The sequence below is a fragment of the Gymnoscopelus braueri genome, assembly GCF_963280865.1.
Source record: "Gymnoscopelus braueri genome assembly, contig: SCAFFOLD_153, whole genome shotgun sequence".
In the NCBI taxonomy this organism is placed as follows: Eukaryota; Metazoa; Chordata; class Actinopteri; order Myctophiformes; family Myctophidae; genus Gymnoscopelus; species Gymnoscopelus braueri.
In genome coordinates this window covers 88,240-107,481 of record NW_027660974.1, presented here as the reverse complement: position 1 = coordinate 107,481, position 19,242 = coordinate 88,240, and the positions used below count along the sequence as shown (strand labels likewise).

Here is a 19,242-nt window from a genome sequence, read left to right as displayed (position 1 = left end):
ACTATGCCAAAACCTAACCCTAACCTCACAAACACTATGCCTAACCTCACAAACACTATGCCTAACCCTAACCTCACAAACACTATGCCAAAACCTAACCCTAACCTCACAAACACTATGCCAAAACCTAACCCTAACCTCACAAACACTATGCCAAAACCTAACCCTAACCTCATAAACACTATGCCAAAACCTAACCTCATAAACACTATGCCAAAACCTAATCCTAACCTCACAAACACTATGCCAAAACCTAACCCTAACCTCACAAACACTATGCCTAACCTCACAAACACTATGCCTAACCCTAACCTCACAAACACTATGCCAAAACCTAACCCTAACCTCACAAACACTATGCCAAAACCTAACCCTAACCTCACAAACACTATGCCAAAACCTAACCTCACAAACACTATGCCTAAACCTAACCTCACAAACACTATGCCAAAACCTAACCCTAACCTCACAAACACTATGCCAAAACCTAACCCTAACCTCACAAACACTATGCCTAACCCTAACCTCACAAACACTAACGGTAACCCTAACCTCACAAACACTATGCCTAACCCTAACCTCACAAACACTATGCCAAAACCTAACCCTAACCTCACAAACACTATGCCAAAACCTAACCCTAATCTCACAAACACTATGCCAAAACCTAACCCTAACCTCACAAACACTATGCCTAACCCTAACCTCACAAACACTAACGGTAACCCTAACCTCACAAACACTATGCCTAACCCTAACCTCACAAACACTATGCCTAACCCTAACCTCACAAACACTATGCCAAAACCTAACCCTAACCTCACAAACACTATGCCTAACCCTAACCTCACAAACACTATGCCTAACCCTAACCTCACAAACACTATGCCAAAACCTAACCCTAACCTCACAAACACGATGCCAAAACCTAACCCTAACCCCACAAACACTATGCCAAAACCTAACCCCACAAAAACTATGCCTAAGCCCAACCTCAAGACCCTGTCCGCCTGGGCGAACCACCGGGAAAAGACACTCTCGCGTTCTAGAATAGCAGTCGGCTGTTATTCTCTCTCATTAAAGGGAAGGTCCGCACAAAAAGGTTCAACAGCAGATATATAAGGCAGCAAAGTGACGATTATTCAAAACCACCCGCACATTACACAACCAGAATATGTGAGGTGGTTTAACTTCTTTCAACCTTTTGTGTGTCACTTTAAAGCGGCACTATGTAACATTTTGTAATACAATACATAACTCGTACAATTGGGATGGTTGTATTTAGTCTCCCTTCTCTTCTATTGACACATTTAGATCATGTCAAAGGTCATGTCTCACCCTAGACACAGGATCTGACACGAATTTTGACCTGACGGCCAAGATTCAATTTAACCCCTGATGCAAGCAGGCCGGCTCCATTAGCTCAATGGTTTGCTAATGTTTAATCATGAAACTTGTATGCATACCAGGGATTCCAGGAGAGCAGCTCAGTCTAGGCCAGGTGGGGGGGGTAGGCAACCTAACAGGAGGGTGATCACTGGCACACTGGCATAAGTGTGAGAGAGAGGAGTTTTATTTTAACCCATTCAATCTGGGAACGCATAACTGTGTCATTTCAAAAAAAATTGCTATAACCATTATTTTATACTTTGGGCTATTCAAAAATACTGTAGCAGATATACAAGCTCATAGCGTGGCACCGAGCATCGCGCAATGAGCTTGTAGATCTGCGAATTCTTTTGGACAAATTGTGAGTATATTTGTGCAAATCTTTAAAGGTTTTTAACTCAAATCTTTGCTTCTGGGGATTCTTTTTTGGAAAAAACTTAAGTTGCCATAATAATATCACGTGGTTCTCAAACTTTTTCATGTCAGGGACCACCAAAAATGATATGTATTAGTCCACGGGGCCCACCGCTAGAAGCAAGGATTCAAGTAAAACATGTACGGTATATATATATTCAAAGATTTGCACACATTTTCACAATTAGTTTTTTCTCAACGTGTCACCATGATGCGACGTGTTGTGAGCTTGTAGATCAGCCATTTCCATCTTGAAACAAAATTATCAGTAGCCTACAATATATTAAAATATGGCGTATTTTGGACGTTTTTGTCATTTCTGCCCTCGTGCAACTCGTCGGGGGATATGAGCACCCAAAGTGCGTCATGGTCCGCTTGTTTAACACCGGCGCTTGTTTCACGCACATGATTTGGCAAAACCGGGAGCCAGCGAACACAAAAACGCTAATAACATTTGGGGAAAAACGGGCTTCGGTGTTCCGTGCACATGGTAATGGTCAACGGCTGTGTGCAAATGCAGAGCAATCGCTCCAGCCACAGAGGAGAACCGGGCAGAAGAGACTTTGGGCTCAACGCACAGAGCTTTGTCGAATTATAGGAGGATTTGTGTGACAATTAATCGTCAGGTAAAGTGTCACAATCGTGACAGCCCTAGTCACACGCCCTATACCTTCGTTCACACGGGAGAGCATGCACTGGGGCTGAGCCATCATTATCGCTGTTGAGATATTTGGCATAAATATTGAGTTATGAAATGTTGTCCCATACCGTACAGCGTACATAGTGCAGCCCCAGCATGCACAGGCACATGCACCCCCCCCCCCTCCCTCCAGTTGTACTGGTTCTCAAACTTCTCAAACTTTTTTCACGTTAAAAGGAGACTTCACCCATTTTCAACCTATCTATATATAATTGGTCCTCACTAATGCTCATTATAATAATATGGTACCTTTTTTGTCTAATCACTCTGTGTCTCAGAGGAGGGCTGTGGACAGTTCAGAAACCCAGCCTACCAGTGACATCATCAATGGGGAATCCAAGCTAATAGAAACGGCAGGCTTTCTATTCCACACATTTTCACATTGGGACGCGTTTTGACATCTGAGCTTGTAGATCAGCTACTTGCGCCCCGCAACACAAAGGGATAGTTCACCCAAAAAAGAAACACATTTTCATCGATTAGTCACCCCATGGAGACTTGAATTAATGGATATTTTTATGGTTTTGTCACATTCCTAAGCCAATAATGTGATGACCAGCCGACCCGTAAGCAGAGGTTCCGGTAGGAGACACAAAGGAGACTCTTTGTGCCCAAAACCCCACAAATATCCATGAATTCAAGTCTCCATGGGGTGACTAATTGATAGAAAAAAAGTCATTTTGGGGGTGAACTATCCCTGGTGGTTAAAAACATAATTATACTATTACTATTTTTTTTTCATGTTCAAATTTGGAAACTACGTGTTTGTTTTGTGAATTTGCCAGGTACTGTACATTTTGCACAAACCCCGTCCTCTGCATCGAAGCCATCCTATAACTACTAGCCACGGTGAGCAGCAGCACCAAGGACAGAACCCATGGTCAAGGACACTGGGCAGGAGTCCCAGTATTTATGTCTCTAGCATGCATGGAGGAAAAAGCCACGATGGTGATGTGACCATTGGGGAGAGAACATGCAGACTCCAGGCTGACGACGAGGCCCCCAGTCGGGGGTTCGAACAACCCACAGGAACCCTCTCGCTGTGAAAACTAACAAAGTGAGCCGCCCGCCATGTCACGGACGTTACATCAGCCCAGGTGGCTTCTCTGGCCTAGAACTAGTGGCTCCCAAACGTCTTTAGCTCAACACCCAAAAGAACGGTTTGCCCGGAGCCGGGACCCAAACTAGTGAAAATAATAGCACATTTTACAAGCTCACAACCAGTGGTGGAAAGTAACAAAGTACATTTACTTTAACTCTCTCAGTGCCAAAGAAAAAAAAAAGTGCTTAGGAAGCGAGATACAGCCCTTTTCAGTTATAGGTTAAACAAAGAGTGGATGGAGCTGCAAATCTTCAGATAATGATATCTTGGGTTCTGAACACTTTTTTTCAACAAAAAAAAAACTCGGGATTTCTCGTTCTGGCACTGAGGGTATAACCCAAAAACTCGGGATAACTCGGGGTCTGGCACTGAGAGAGTTAATAAGTACTGTACTTGAGTACAATGTTGAGGTATTTGTACTTTACTTGAGTATTTCCAATTTCCAATGCTTGTACTTCTACTCCACTACATCTCAGAGGCAAATATTGTACTTTTAGTCCACTACAATTATTTGAAAACTTTAGTTACTAGCTTTGCAGATATAAATTATGACATTATAAAACATACATTAACCACTTCAGCCGGGCCCTCTTTTATATGTAGGCTATTTGAAAAAAAAGCTATTTTCAAACATTTTAATACTTTTACTTTTGGTACTTTAAGTACGTTTTGATTCCAATACTTTTGTACTTTTAATCAAGTACATTTGTAATTCTGGACTTTTACTTGTAACAGAGTATTTCTATATTGCAGTATTGATACTTTTACTTAAGTAAAGAATTTGAGTACTTTTTCCACCACTGCTCACAACGCGTCGCTTCGCTTGACAAAATCAAGCCGGTTTAGTTTAATATTATAGGATTTATAAAAATACATGTCTCTCCTTTCTGTTCCAAAAACAGCGTTTTTTGGTGAAAACAAGCTATATTCAACTGCCAATAACTAAAGAACGGAACATCGCGCAGACAAACTTTTTTTTTCTCCGAAGAAAGTAGAGATTCTAGTCTTTCCTTTGAGACCCTCGCTGTGCACATCGTCATGGAGCGAAACATTCTGTGGGTCTTGAAAGGTTAGTAAAAAAAAAAAACGCTCGAAAACGCTGGCAAGGGCTGCAATAGGCCGATGTTTGAACTCTGGCAGTGAATGAGTTAACACAAATCTTCTCTTCTGGGGCTCCCTGGCGCAAAACATTTTCAGATGAGGGGGTCTGTGCGGCCAAATACATATCATTTGGGAGGTCCTTACTGGCACAAAAAGAGTTTGAGAACTACTGATTTAGAAGGCTTTGTTAGAATCGACCTCAGGTCTTAAAAGCCTTCGGGTTGTTGCTTCTGGACCACTGTCAGTAGATCTGTATTTATGGCTTCTTCTCTCGGACAATCAGGCACATGAACGGTCTACTCTAGCCAGAGGAAAGGGGGGGGGGGGGAACCAAAGCTTGTGATATGCTAATGCTAATGCTACCCCCAGGGTGACAGGCGGTGGGGATCGGCTCCAACACCTGGCCCCCTTGTCCCTTAGGTTCTCAACCTGTGGGTTCGGGTCGGGACACCCAGGGGGGTCCCCACATGTTTTTGAGGGGGTCCCCAGATGACAGTGAAGTGACAATAAGGACTTTTAACTGAAGACCTCAAAAATATAAAGACCATTACTGCATCAAACGTAATCAACAAACTACACTATAAGAACTGGTCAAACATTGGCCAAATCAAAGAAGCAAGAATATTGAAAAACGTCGATCTACAAGCTCACAACGCCTTGCTAGATTGTTGTAGATCTGCTATTTTCACAATACATATCTGTGGAACCGAGTCAAACTAAATGGAATGGAATGCCTCAACTCCTACATTCCAAGTGCTTACCAGGGTCCCTGGTTCAAATATGATGGTAGAGAACCACTGCCTCAACACAGGAGCCCCCCAGGGCTGCGTTCTGAGCCCTCTCCCTCTCTCTCTCTAGTCCCTGTACCCATTACTGCATGGCCACACACGGCTCTAACCTGGTGATGATGACGACACAACGGTGAAACGTGTATATTCCCGAAGTGACTTGAGAAGATTATGCAAATATAATTTCATTGATATCTTCCAATACTGATAGATAAGTGTAAGTAAAAGACACATTCAAATAAATTATAGTTCAGCCATTTTCAGAACATCTTGACATTCTTTGAAAATGTCTGAATCTTTTTGAAAATGTTCACACCACAAATCTTGTATGGGGGGGGGGTCCTTGGCACAACATCTTTTCAGACAGGGGGTCCGCGGCCAAATACACATTAGTTTAGGGGTCCTTGACAAGGTTTGAGCAGTATAATATTAAAAAAAGAAAGAAATCTGTACATTGAAACTATAGAAACTAGGATAACATGGTCAACAAATGAACCTTTGCATAAGGTAAAACATATGTTGTATGACTTCAAATGTGGGCATGGTTTCAGCCCGATCTGAGACCCGAATTTTGATTCCATCATAAAATAAAGTTCCACAAAAAACACACAAAAAAGGAGGTGACGCCCCCAGAGCAGTGGTTTTCAACCATTTTCATGACAAGGACCCCTAAATTGATATACATTAAGTCGTGGACCCCCGTCTGAATTTCTTTTGTGCCAGGGACCCCCAGAAGCAAAGATTTGAGTTAAAAATGTTTGCTTTAAAAAAATATGTACAAAGATTTGCACACATTTTCAAGATTTTTCAAAAATAGCAGAGACTCATAGTGCTGCACTCAGTGCCACGCTATGAGCTTGTATATCTGCTATTTTTGAATAGCCAAAGCTAAGTGGTTAAAATGATTGTGGGGGACCCCCTGGTACCCCCCCCCCCCCCAAGGACCCCTGGTGGTCCCCGGACCACTGGTTGAAAACCACTGCCCCAGAGGCAAAATCAAAGGAGGGTAAAAATTACTACAGAATGGGTTCCCAGATTGTCTCTGGACAAACACACAGACAGACATACAATACACACAGAGAGACCCTCATTTAGAGTAGACGACTAGCCTCCTACACAGAGCCATGCCATTTTTATTTTTTGTATTCCACATGCCTTCCATCTGGACAAATGTCTCATAAATGTCAACGCTGAAACGCATCAATAACCCAAACGCCCCAAAAATGACTGATTTCCGTCTTGTTTGGCAGTGCCAGTGTGCTGTGCTATGTAACACTTTCTACCAATGAGGACATGCAAACAGACTAGACACGACGCACACAAGGCCCTGGACTATTGTAACTCACTTTTCACCCATAGACATATAAAGGTAGACGCCTCCTTCGACTCTGGGGGGCGTCTGTATCAGCAGGCTCTATTTTTGGGAAGGCAAACTGCCTATCAAAGTGACTAAAGGCCAATCAAAGCGTGTCTTTTCCGGGCCTTGGCAGAACCTAGTCGTGTAAAAAAAAAATAACGGGATATTTTCATACAACTAGATTCTGACACGTCCCGGGAAAAGACGCGCTGTGATTGGCCAGTAGTCACTTTGAGTGGCAGCGTGCCTTCCCGAATATGGCGGCCGCGGATACAGGTCGCTACGATGAACTGCAGCGACCAATGAGGCATCTAGGTTTCTATACCTATGTTTTCACCTACCTCAATAGAGCATAGCAGTGGCGACCATTTTTATATGATCATCATCAAATGTATTTGGCAGCGACCCCCCTTCCCCCCCCACCCCACCTCAAAATGTTTCGTTCCAGGGACCCCCAGAAGCAAAGACTTGCACACATTTTCACAATTTTTCACAAAATAGCAGATCTACAATCTCATAGCGTGGCCGCGCTATGAGCTTGTAGATCTGCTATTTTTGAATAGCCAACGAAATCTAAAATGACACAGATGCCTACCCGGTGTTGGATTGGAGATTGAGATTCTTGTAATCACATGCAGAGCTCTCCACAGTCAACGGCCTGCATGAATACATACGCACCCTCCTCCATCCATATGTTCCCAGAAGGTCAGTGAGATCCTCAGCCCAGGGCCTGCTGGTTGTTCCCCTCACAAAGCTAAAGACCAAAGGTGACGAGCCTTGGCGCTAACGCTCACCCCCCCCCCATCATTGTGGAATAACCTCCCCCTGGTTTATCCAAAAAGGATATATATTTGCTATCAATTACACCAGCAGAGACTCATTGCAGGTGAGTTGAGTCTCCGCCAGTCATAAAATGATTGGCTTAGGAATGTGCCAAAAACATGGGGTGGGTAATTGATTTTTGGGGTGAATTACTCCTTTAAATACATAATTATTTTGGGGGTCCTTGACATGAAAAAGTTTGAGAACCACCGCTATATTATACCGTCTCTGTCGGGTGGGAAACCCCATTATGTCCAAAAATGTTACTTTTCAGGATTCAAAAGCTTCAAAAAGTAGCAGATCTACAAGCTCAAAACTCGTCGCTTCACGCCATGTTTTGAGGTTGTGGATCTGCTAGTTTTGTGTGTGGACGCCGTAGTATGATGATCAAGTGGGGGGGGGGGGGGGGGGGGGCATTAATTAAAACACAAAAAAGTTGTAAAACACAAAAAAGTTGGAGATAAGAGGTTTCTGCCCAGACAGTAACGGTATCCACCTCGTCCAGAGACCGAGCCGCTCTTTCTATGACCTGTCCCTGTCCCGTACAGTCCTGTCCCGTACAGTCCTGTCCCGTACAGTCCTGTCCCGTACGGTCCTGTCCCGTACAGTCCTGTCCCGTACAGTCCTGTCCCGTAAAGTCGACACAATAAGGTTACAGTAGGAATGTGTTCTTCAGGAATTGAGGAAACATGACTCATTCCCCCCCCCCCCCCCCCCACCCCCCTGCTGACATCCAGCATTCATTTCACGGTGAGCCGTCTCTTCCTCAGCCCCGCCACCCCCCCCCCCACACAAACACACACACACACACACACACACACACACTGTAACTGTGAGCGCTGATGGTTAGGAGTCTGTGCTTCATGTCTCTCTGCCTCTCCAAGCACCTTCCCATCACACCCCTGTGTCTCTGACACGGGACTCCCTGGTTCTTTGGTGTTTGGCCCAGGTGGGGGTGGTTGTATGCCTATAACCCTAACCTCACAGAAAGTATGCCTTAACCCGGGGGTTCCTTTTTGGTCGCGAACCAAAAGAGAAATTTGGTGTCTTACCGGGACCCACACTAGTGAAAATAGCTGATCTACAAGCTCGTAGATCTGCTATTTTCTCTACTTCTAATGTTTTTTTAATGTACTTTTTAATGGATAATTGTGAAAAATATATATATTTCGAAATATATATTTTTTTTCTAAATAAGAAGTAAAAAAAAAAGGGGGATGTTTACTTGCGAGTAGCGACCCACAAATGGGTCAACCCACTGTTTGGGAACCACTGCCTTATAACCTAACCTCAAAACCATGCCCACCTGGGTGAAACACCTGGGAAAGAGAGAGTCCGTCTCTGATACACTGTCTGTCTCCCTCTCCACTTTCCTAACAACGTTAAACGTACAAGGTGACAACACAATCCTAACAATGAATGAGGCAGAAAACCTGATTGAAGCCATGGAAACGTAATGAAAGATGTAAATTAAATTAAACCTGTTTTTGTAAAGCTAGACTGCTCAATGTAGCCCAGTGTCTCTCAAACATTCTCATGTTTGGGACCCAATTGATACACATTTGGGCTCAGAAACACCCATCTGCGATGTATTCAAAATCTTTCACAAGTCCTTTAGAAAATAGCTGATCTATAAGCTCACAACAGTGTGATTCGACACGTTGCGAGCTGTAGATCGGCATTTTTTTTTAATAGCCCAAGTATACATTTGGGTTAAATTGGTTGCTTCTTTTAATGCGCTATTAACACATTTTGCGGACCCCTGGCCTGGGACCCCCTCAAGTACCCCTCCCTGGGGGTCCCCGGACCCCACTTCGAGAACCACTGCTCTAGCCCTCCGAAAGACCAAACTGCACATTTGACTGTCCAAGAAAGAAATCACTGCTAGCTGGATACTCCTCTGAGGAATTCATTGGAAAATCATATACTATATAGGCTGTGTGACTGTGTGTGACTGTGTGTGACTGTGTGTGTGTGTGTGTGTGTGTGTGTGTGTGTGTGTGTGTGTGTGTGTGTGTGTGTGTGTGTGTGTGTGTGTGTGTGTGTGTGTGTGTGTGTGTGTGTGTGTGTGTGTGTGTGTGTGTGTGTGTGTGTGTGCGCGTGTGTGTGTGTGTGCTACACAACATAAGATAACCGCAAATAACGTACCACGTGCCAAATCTTGTTATGTTTGTTTGACAAGCGGGGCTGCTTTGTGAGTGAGGGAAGTTTACGGGCCAAAAGCATGTCCACAAAACACCAGGGCCGTGTTTAGGGAAGCTGTACGTGCATTGTTTAGACTAAAAACCCCATACACTCCCTGGAGACTGGAGAGAGAGCATACTGTAGGACACACAGGAGAGAGAGAGAGTGAAGGCAGAAACAGGGGGAATGAGAGAGACAGATAGAGCGATAAAGATAAAATGGCAAAGCCCAGTCTCCAGTCTTCAAACAGGAAGACGGCAGACATGTTGACAACATGCTGTTCACTGTACGGTCATTTGATCATCTAGCGCTGCACTAATTTAAGACCAGTCATTCACTCACTCACACACACACAGAGGTGTGTATTACTATACTTGTGAGGACATCAACATTTTAAGAGTCGGACTGCAATTTTATAAATGCTATTTTTAATACGTTTTTTTGCCTTCATTTTTTTACCGTAAGCCTAAAACCGAAAGAACAGCCGATCTACAAGCTTGTAGATCGGTTATTTTTCGGTGCACATCACTGCCGTGCACCTGAGTATGTGAATCATGTTTAACTCCTAATATCCAACCCTTAAAAACCTAAACCTCTAAATGTACTCATCCTAACATTCACTGACTGATTCACCTAACCCCAACCAGAATCTCTTTATAAAATTGTAAATGTATACTTCTACAAATATATATATGTGTTTATTTATAATGAAACAGCCATTTCTCTTGTGGGGGACCAGGGAAATGTCTATTTCTCAAATTCTACTATACTTGTGTGGGGTCCTCACAAGTATAGACACACACGTATGACATGTAAGCAGGTATGTGATGCTGCTAACCCACTTTAACCACACACACACACACACACACACACACACACACACACACACACACACACACACACACACACACACACACACACACACACACACACACACACACACACACACACACACACACACACACACACACACACACACACACACACACACACACACACACACACACACACACACACACACACACACACACACAGTTTTACTTTAGTAGAAGTAGCAATACCACAATGTAGAAATACTTTGTTAGAAGAAAAGGTAATGCATTAAACGTTTTACTTCAGCAAAAGGACAAAGGTGCTGGTATCAACATATCTTTAAAGTACCAAAAGTAAAATCTTTCAAAATATAGCCGGTCAATCACAATAGCTGAACAATAGGTCGGTTATCACCAAGCAATAGCTGATCTATGAATAGACAACAGGGCTTGTGGTTAATGTAGGTTTTTAAAACAAATAATATGAATCTGCAAGTACCATATAAACTAAAGTTATTATTGTACTGGAGTTACAAAAAGTACAACATTTGTCTCTGAGATGCAGTGGAATTTAAGTATGTAAAGTATTGAAAATGCAAAGTAAGAGTACCTCAAAATTTTACTTGGGGTGCGTTCGGATATTGCACACCGGAGCGCACTCGCCTATTAGTTTGTATTGGCCAGTGCGCTCAGTGCTGTATTTCCGAACGCACCCTTAAAGTAGCACTAATAATTTTTTTTAACCGATTAATACCTGGAACGCATCTGTGTCACTTTAGATTTCTTTGGCTATTCAAAAATAGCAGATATACAAGCTCATAGCGCGGTACAGTGCCGCGCTATGAGCTATTTTTTTCAAAAAACTGTTAGGATTTAGAAAACATTTGGCCTCAGGTCTTAATGGGTTAATGAATAAAATGTATTATCCCCTGAGCAAGCAGGCAGGCTCTATCAGATTCAGCTCAATAAAAATGCCAGCTCTTGCGCCAGAAACCGGGTTCAAATCCGGGGTAGAAGAGGAAAGTTACAGCTTTAAGTACCTCAGTAAATGCACTTTCCACCACCAGTGACACTGGGTGTGTGTGTGTGATTAGCGCGGCTGTCCCTGTGTGGAGGCAGGCCATCTAATGGGAGCTTGTCAGCGCTGATCAGCTCATGATACATCATCTGTTTGTCCGGTTGGAACTAAAGTGTGGCTTTGCGCCGCTCATTAGTCCATTCTGGGCTAATGCCCCCGATTTCTGCTTCGTCGCATGGCGGTGCCGCGCGCCGAAAATAGACGATCTGCAAGCTCACAAAATAGCCGATCTGCAAGCGTTGTGAGCTTGCAGATCGGCTATTTTTGTCGCGCAACACTGTCGCGCGACGAAGCAGAAATCGGGCTTTAACTAGAGGAGATACTAAAACTGACGATGATGACTTTAGTAAACTTGACCGTTTGTGTTTGGCTGCTCGCCAACTCGACCTCAAAAAGTGCTACGTATGATGAAATGTTCAAATAGTATCGTTGTTTTTCAATGAAAATAAGACTTATGAGGCTGATTTTTGAGTGGTTATGGGGTGCACGAGAACCCCTGTTCTCTAGCACTGGTCGCAAATGATCAGCGATGGCCTCCGGGATGAGTGAGTCTCCGGTTCGTTTCCCATCAGGGCCAGACCATTTTGCTCAATGTCATCACCCTACTCTCTCACCACATTTCCAGTCAATAAAGACAAAAAAAATGCCCCCAAAAATATATATATTTTTTTAAACGTATGAATGACAGAGGTCATTCTTGTGACTTTTGAATGACAGAGGTAAAGCAAATAAAAGACGGATATGATATTTGGTAATAGTAATATAGGAGGGCTGTGGACACTTCAGAAACCTGCCTACCAATGACATCATCAGTGGTCGTTTCACACAAGATATCGAACGCATTTATTTTTGTTTTCTTTTAAATTGACGCAAGAGCAGTGGCTCCTATTGCAGCATGCTACCTTTCCAGGAAGGGAAGTGCTGTAGTTTCTATTAGCTTGGAAACCCCCCATGTTTTAAAGCGAACATTTTTAACTCCTATCTATGCTTCTGGGGGGGGGGGGGGGGGGGGGGGGGTCCCTGGAACAACATATTTTGAGAAAACGTTTAGTTCCAGGGACCCCCATGAAGCAAAGATTTGAGTTACAAATGTTCGCTTTAAAATATATATATATTCAAAGGTTTGCACAAATGTTCAAGATTTTTTTAAAATAGCAGATCTACAAGCTTGTATGAGCTTGTAGATCTGCTATTTTTCAATAGCCAAAGAAATCTAAAAATGACACACAGATGCTTTTCCCGGTCTTAATGGACTAACTGGCATGGAGTGAGAAGATGGAAACTGTGCCATATCTTACAATGAGCCTTTAGTGAGGACCAATTATATGAAAGATATCAAGGTTGAAAATGGGTGAAATGCTCCTTTAAATAAAGTTATATTTCCCAGTGTGTAGCTCCCATGTGTTAAGACGATACAGTGGTCTAACATAATGTTATAATATGACACATAATGACACCCAACACTGATACAGACAGTATGGATTAATCTTGGAGGTATACAGACCCTCTGGGGCCCATTTGGTTTAACTGCTTATCAGTTATTTTAGCTGGGGACCCCCTGGAATGCCCCTCAACTAAGGAACCCATGTTGAGAACCAACGCAGGCCAAAGGCAGTGGTTCCCAAAACATTTTCATGTCAAGGAAGGACCCCCAAATCCATACATGCCGTGGTGGACCCCCATTTGAAACGCTGTTGTGCCAAGGAGGACAGGACCCCCATAAGAGAAGACTTTAGTTGTTAGGTGATCCATCTGAATAGTCATTCTTCTCAGACATCATCTGTTCTAGTCAGTGAAATAATCAGTGGTGGAAAGTAACTAAATGCATTTACTCAAGTACTGTACTTAAGTACAATTTTGAGGTATTTGTACTTTACTTGATTATTTCCAATACTTTTACTTCTACTCCACTACATCTCGGAGGCAAATATTGTACTTTTACTCCACTACATTTATTTGAAAACTTTAGTTACTTTTCAGATACAAATTATGATATAATGAAACATACATTAACCACTTTAACCCTATTTTATACCTAGGCTATTTGAAAATAGCCGATCTACAAGCTCACAACGCGTCGCATCGCGACGCGTTGTGAGCTTGTAGATCTGCTATTTTCAAATATTTAGTACTTTTACTTTTGGTACTTTAAGTACATTTTGATGCCAATACTTTTGTGCTTTCACTCAAGTAAATTTTGAATTCTGGACTTTTACTTGTAACAGAGTATATTTATATTGCAGTATTGGTACTTTTACTTAAGTAAAGAATTTGCACCACTGGAAATAATAGCTCTAAATTAAACGGTGCCCCCTCCCCCCTCAAGGACCCCCTGGCTAGTTTGACACCATCATATCACTTCCATCAGCCCCACCCACCCACCATAGCCATGCACTTCTCATGTCTCTGATTCTCTCATGTAATGTCCCATCTGTTGTAGCCTGCCCTCCTCTGCTCTGCCATGTTTTATGATTCACCAGTGGTGTGAAAAGTACTAATTGTTTTACTTAAGTAAGAGTATCAATACTTCATTGTAGAAATGCTCTGTTACAAAGTAAAAGTCCGGAATTCAAAATGGACTTGAGTCAAAGTACAAAGGTAAAAGTACTCATTATGCAGGATGTCCCATTTCACAAGTGTGATGTATGTAGGCCTATGTGTAAAAATCTTTTGAATCTTTTAGTGGAGTCAAAAGTACAATATTTGCCTCTGAGATGTAGAAGTAAAGTACTGAAAATACTCTGGTAAAGTAAAAGTACCTCAAAATTGTACTTAAGTACAGTACTTGAGTAAATGAACTTAGTTGCTTCACACACACACACACACACACACACACACGTCACCTGGGCAAGGTAGAGGAAGCTACGATCTTGGGCGTGTGAGCCAGCTCAGCTCCTATATACCTGACGAAGCTTCAACTCTACAACGTGTCAGTCGGACATTCACAGACAGACAGTCTCACACACACACACACACACACACAAAGCAGCCAGCAGCATAGTGTAGTGACTGTTAGACAGTCACGTTTCACAGATATACGACCATTCCTCTGGACATAAATAAGCACCGGGCGGCAGACAGCAGCCTATAGTAAGCCTCATGATACTCATTGATTCGTGTGTGAAAACCCGACCACAGAACAACACAGTTTGAATCCCTAACGGACCAGAAACAGACACATTCACAGCGGGATATCTCTCTCTCTCTCTCTCACATAACATAGGCTACTATGTGGATACTATAGTATCCACATTAGCTGATGTTTAGTGTGAGAGACACTATAGTGTGTCTCACGCTAACATAGGCTATGTGGATCAGTGGATACTATAGTATCGGCAGTATCCCCGTTTGGAACCTCTCCCTCCGCTGTGTAGCTCCTGGATGAGGTCCCGCTGTAGCGGGTACCGGTAGAGGTAGGGTCCGTCCAAACGGTGTCTGGATCACCTTTTTCGCCACATCGTATCCAAAAAGTAAAGGTAGTCCCAGACACCTACAGATGTTTAAGGCTTTTCCGGAAAGTAATTTTTTTAGGACGGGCTTGAAAAAAAACGTTTAAATCTCTTATTTAGTCAGCCTGTGCCATGTTTTCCCATTGTAGCAGAGAGCGGGAGCAGTACTGGCACCTGCCGTCGGGGGTTCTTTCCGGGTTGAATGGGAAAACATGGCACAGGCTGACTAAATAAACCATTTAAACTGTTTTCTCAACCCCGTCCTACAACGTTTACTTTCCGGAAAAGCCTTAAACATCTGTAGGTGTCTGGGACTACCTTTACTTTTTGGATACGATGTGGCAAAAAAGGTGATCTTCTCCACGTGTGGACGGACTCTACCTCTGCCGGGAGCCGGTACAGTGGGACCTCATCTCGGAGCTATCGTGTTGAGCGAGGTTCCAAACAGGGCTAGATACACTAGTAGTAGTGTGTCTCTCACGCGAACATAGGCTGTGTGGATCAGAGAATACTATAGGATCGGCAGCAGACCTCTACAGCCTTTTGGATCACAGACTGTCACTAGATTTATTCGATCGATTCTGATCATGTCAGGATCGATCAGATAAATCTAATGACAGCCTGTGTGATCCAAAGGCTACAGACAGATGGTACGGTGTGTGTGTGTGTGTGTGTGTGTGTGTGTGTGTGTGTGTGTGTGTGTGTGTGTGTGTGTGTGTGTGTGTGTGTGTGTGTGTGTGTGTGTGTGTGTGTGTGTCGGTCCTTATATATACACATATATCTGCTCTTATATTATGCCTGATTTTCGCGCGACACCGGGGCGCGTAAACGCAACTATATCCCCCTCCTTCTCCTTTATCGTCAAGTAAATCAGTCAAACACCAAACCCTAACCCAAAAAAACACACAACCCGCTTACCGATGGTTATGAAGCCCAGCAGCAACGTGCACAGGACATGATCCATCTTCATGTCTGCTCTTCTTAAATCCAGCGTGTGTGTAAATCTCTCCTGAGATGAGATGTATCTCCCTCCTTTTTCTGCCCTTTATATGATAAAGAGAGAGAGAGGTATGTGTAGGGTGAATGAAGTCCGCTCTCTCTCTCTCTGTGTCGGACAATCCTTCCAAACGCAACACACACACACGGCGTCCAGTCCACCCGGCGTTAAAGTCTGTGTGTGTGTGTGTGTGTGTGTGTGTGCGCGTGTGTGCGGGTCCAATGAAGCAGTGCTTTTTTAGATGAGCCTCCTGCTGCGAACAGAGACGATCCGATGTGAGCCTCCGACCCGAGAGACGCTACGATTCATACTGACTGAATGGTTTGATCTGGATCTGTGGAAATGAGAGAGAGAGAGAGAGAGAGAGAGAGAGAGAGAGAGAGAGAGAGAGAGAGAGAGAGAGAGAGAGAGAGAGAGAGAGCAGTGGGGGAGTCAGAGTAGTGGAGTAGAGTGCCAGCCTGCCCCGGAAGTTAGTTTAGGGTTTGGAAGAGGTTTTGGGGGGGAGGTGGTGGGGGATTGAAGGAGCATGATCCTCTACTACCAGGTTGAATAAATAAATAATGCATTTATGGCCAAGAATGATCTATGGGACCCCACTGTAAACCCTGACTGACTGCTACAGACCCTATAAGGGTCCATTTGGTTCCTATACTTTAGTTATTTTTTTTCAAGGACCCCTTTTTTTTATATGCATTGATTAGGCCACGGACCCCCACTTAATATATATTTATTTGTTGTTTGTTTTAAATCTCTGGGACTCCAATCTACACTTTAAAGTCCTGTGTTCATTTAACTCTTTAGAGTGTACAAATGGAACCAAATGGACCCTTATGGGTCCATTTGGTTCCATTTGTACACTCTTGGAGTTACAGACCAATAAGGGTCCATTTGGTTCCATGTGTATAGGAGCTCTCAGAGTTACAGACCAGTAAGGGTCCATTTGGTTCCATGTGTATAGGCTACTCTGAGAGTTACAGACCAGGGTTCATTAGGTTCCATTTTGTACACTCTCAGAGTTCAGACCAGTAAGGGTCCATTTGGTTCCATGTGTATAGGCTACTCTCAGAGTTACAGACCAGTATGGGTCCATGTGGTTCCATTTTGTACACTCTCAGAGTTCAGACCCGTAAGGGTCCATTTGGTTCCATTTGTATAGGCTACTCTCAGAGTTACAGACCGGGTCCATTTGGTTCCATGTGTACACTCTCAGAGTTACACTTACAGACCAGTAAGGATCCATTTGGTTCACTACAGACCTGTAAGGGTCCTTTTGGTCCTCTAGTCTACAGACCTTTGTAAGGGTCCATTTGGTTAGCTGGGGGCCCCCTGGAACCCCATCAAGGACCCCTCACCCCTGGGGGTCCTCAGACCCCATGTTGAGAACCAGTGGCCAATCTAGTGGTTCCCAAACATTTTCATGTCAAGAACCCACAAGGACCCCCAATCCATGTGTAAAGATGTTGTACCAGGGACCCCCATGCCATAAGAGAATATTGTTGTTTTTATATTTAGTGCCGGAATCTACAACGAGGAGATGACAGTTAGAGAGAGAAACCTTATGTCTCAAAACATCAAAAGTAGCAGATCTACAAGCTCAAAACAAAACAACGTTTCGAGCTTGTTGCTACTTTTGAAGCTTTTGTGTGACGCTGTGGTTGATCAAGTAGGGCGTTAATTTACTAAAAAAAAACACAACAATAAACTATGGAGATAAGAGGTTTCTGCCAGACGGCAACAATATAGAGTTTAAGTGGTTATTAATGCATTTTAATGCATATAATTAGAGGGAGGAGAGAGAGACACTGACTTTTATGTCTGAGGTGCTGTGTCTCAAACCCAACGACCCATTATCTTGGTGTTGAGGTGAACCTTTTACACTGAATCACGCACACAACTTAAAGGGATAGTTCACCCAAAAAAAAAATCATTTTTTCCCCTATCGATTAGTCACCCCATGGAGACTTGAATTCATGGATATGGTTTTTGTTTTTGTTGCATAAGCCAATAATTTGATGACCAGCGGACCGGTAGGCAGCGGTTCCGGTAGGAGATACAAAGGAGACTCTTTGTTGTCTACCGGAACCGCTGCCGGTCATCAAATTAGTGGCTTAGGAATGCAACAAAAACTAAAAAATATCCATGAATTAAAGTCTCCATGGGTAAAGTTATTTTGGGGGTGAACTATCCCTTTAACATGGAGTTCGTCATGGCCGTAACCTGGACTTTATAAGACTGAACATCTGGTGATCTAGTGTCAGTATACTTCCTCCCTCTCCCCCAGTGCATTGTGGAGAGCAATGGTTCTCAACCTGTGGGTCGGGACTCTCAGGGGGGTCCCCACATGATTTTGTTTGGGGGGGGGTCCCCAGGTGACAGTGAAGTGACAATTTAAGGACTTTTAAGACCCTTTTAACACCTAAAAAAATACCATTACTGCATCAAAAGTAATCAGCAAACTACACTATAAATACTGGTCAAACATTGGCCAAATCGTCAAATAATATAAGAAATAGGCATTTTGAAAACAGCAGATCTACAAGCTCACAACGCCTCGCTTGCGAGGCGTTGTGAGCTTGTAGATCTGCTGTTTTCAAAATGAGCTTGTAGATCGGCTGTTTTCACAATATTTATCTGTGGAACCGAGTCAAGCAAAATGTATTGCCTCAACTCCTACAGTTGTGCGCGTGCACGAGTGTGTGTGCGTGTGTGTGTGTGGCGGGGGAACAGGTGACAGCAGCGAGGGCCTCAGTCATTTACACAGCCCCGCTGGGGCAGGGCACGCCACGGGGCCAAAGTTCACTTGAGAGTCAGTCTCAAAAAACTCGAGGTGGGTGGAGTCACAACGTCAACGCTAAAATATAAATGTGCATCGTATGAAGAAACCAAACCCTTGTCCCTCCTTCATCTTTTATTGTTTGATGATGACTATGCCTATGGTTTAGTGAATAGTCAACACATGTTGTACCTTGGACTTATTCACTCAATAAAGAATACAATCATAATACAAATAAAATAAAATAGAGAGTCAGTCAGTCTCTCTCTCGCTCTC

At 43.4% G+C, this 19,242-nt stretch overlaps 1 protein-coding gene across 1 annotated transcript in view; it reads right to left on the bottom strand.

Annotated features, from left to right (window-relative positions):
• The window catches only part of LOC308081006 (immunoglobulin superfamily member 8-like), a gene marked incomplete at its 3' end in the record, with an annotated part of 54,677 nt that extends 38,161 nt beyond the window's left edge, over window positions 1-16,516 (bottom strand). Inside the window, exon 1 of the mRNA XM_080457411.1 lies at window positions 16,115-16,516. Coding sequence (XP_080313537.1) covers window positions 16,115-16,166 — 52 coding nt within the window. The remainder of the gene's footprint in view (window positions 1-16,114) is intronic.
• Window positions 16,517-19,242: the final 2,726 nt, after the last annotated feature.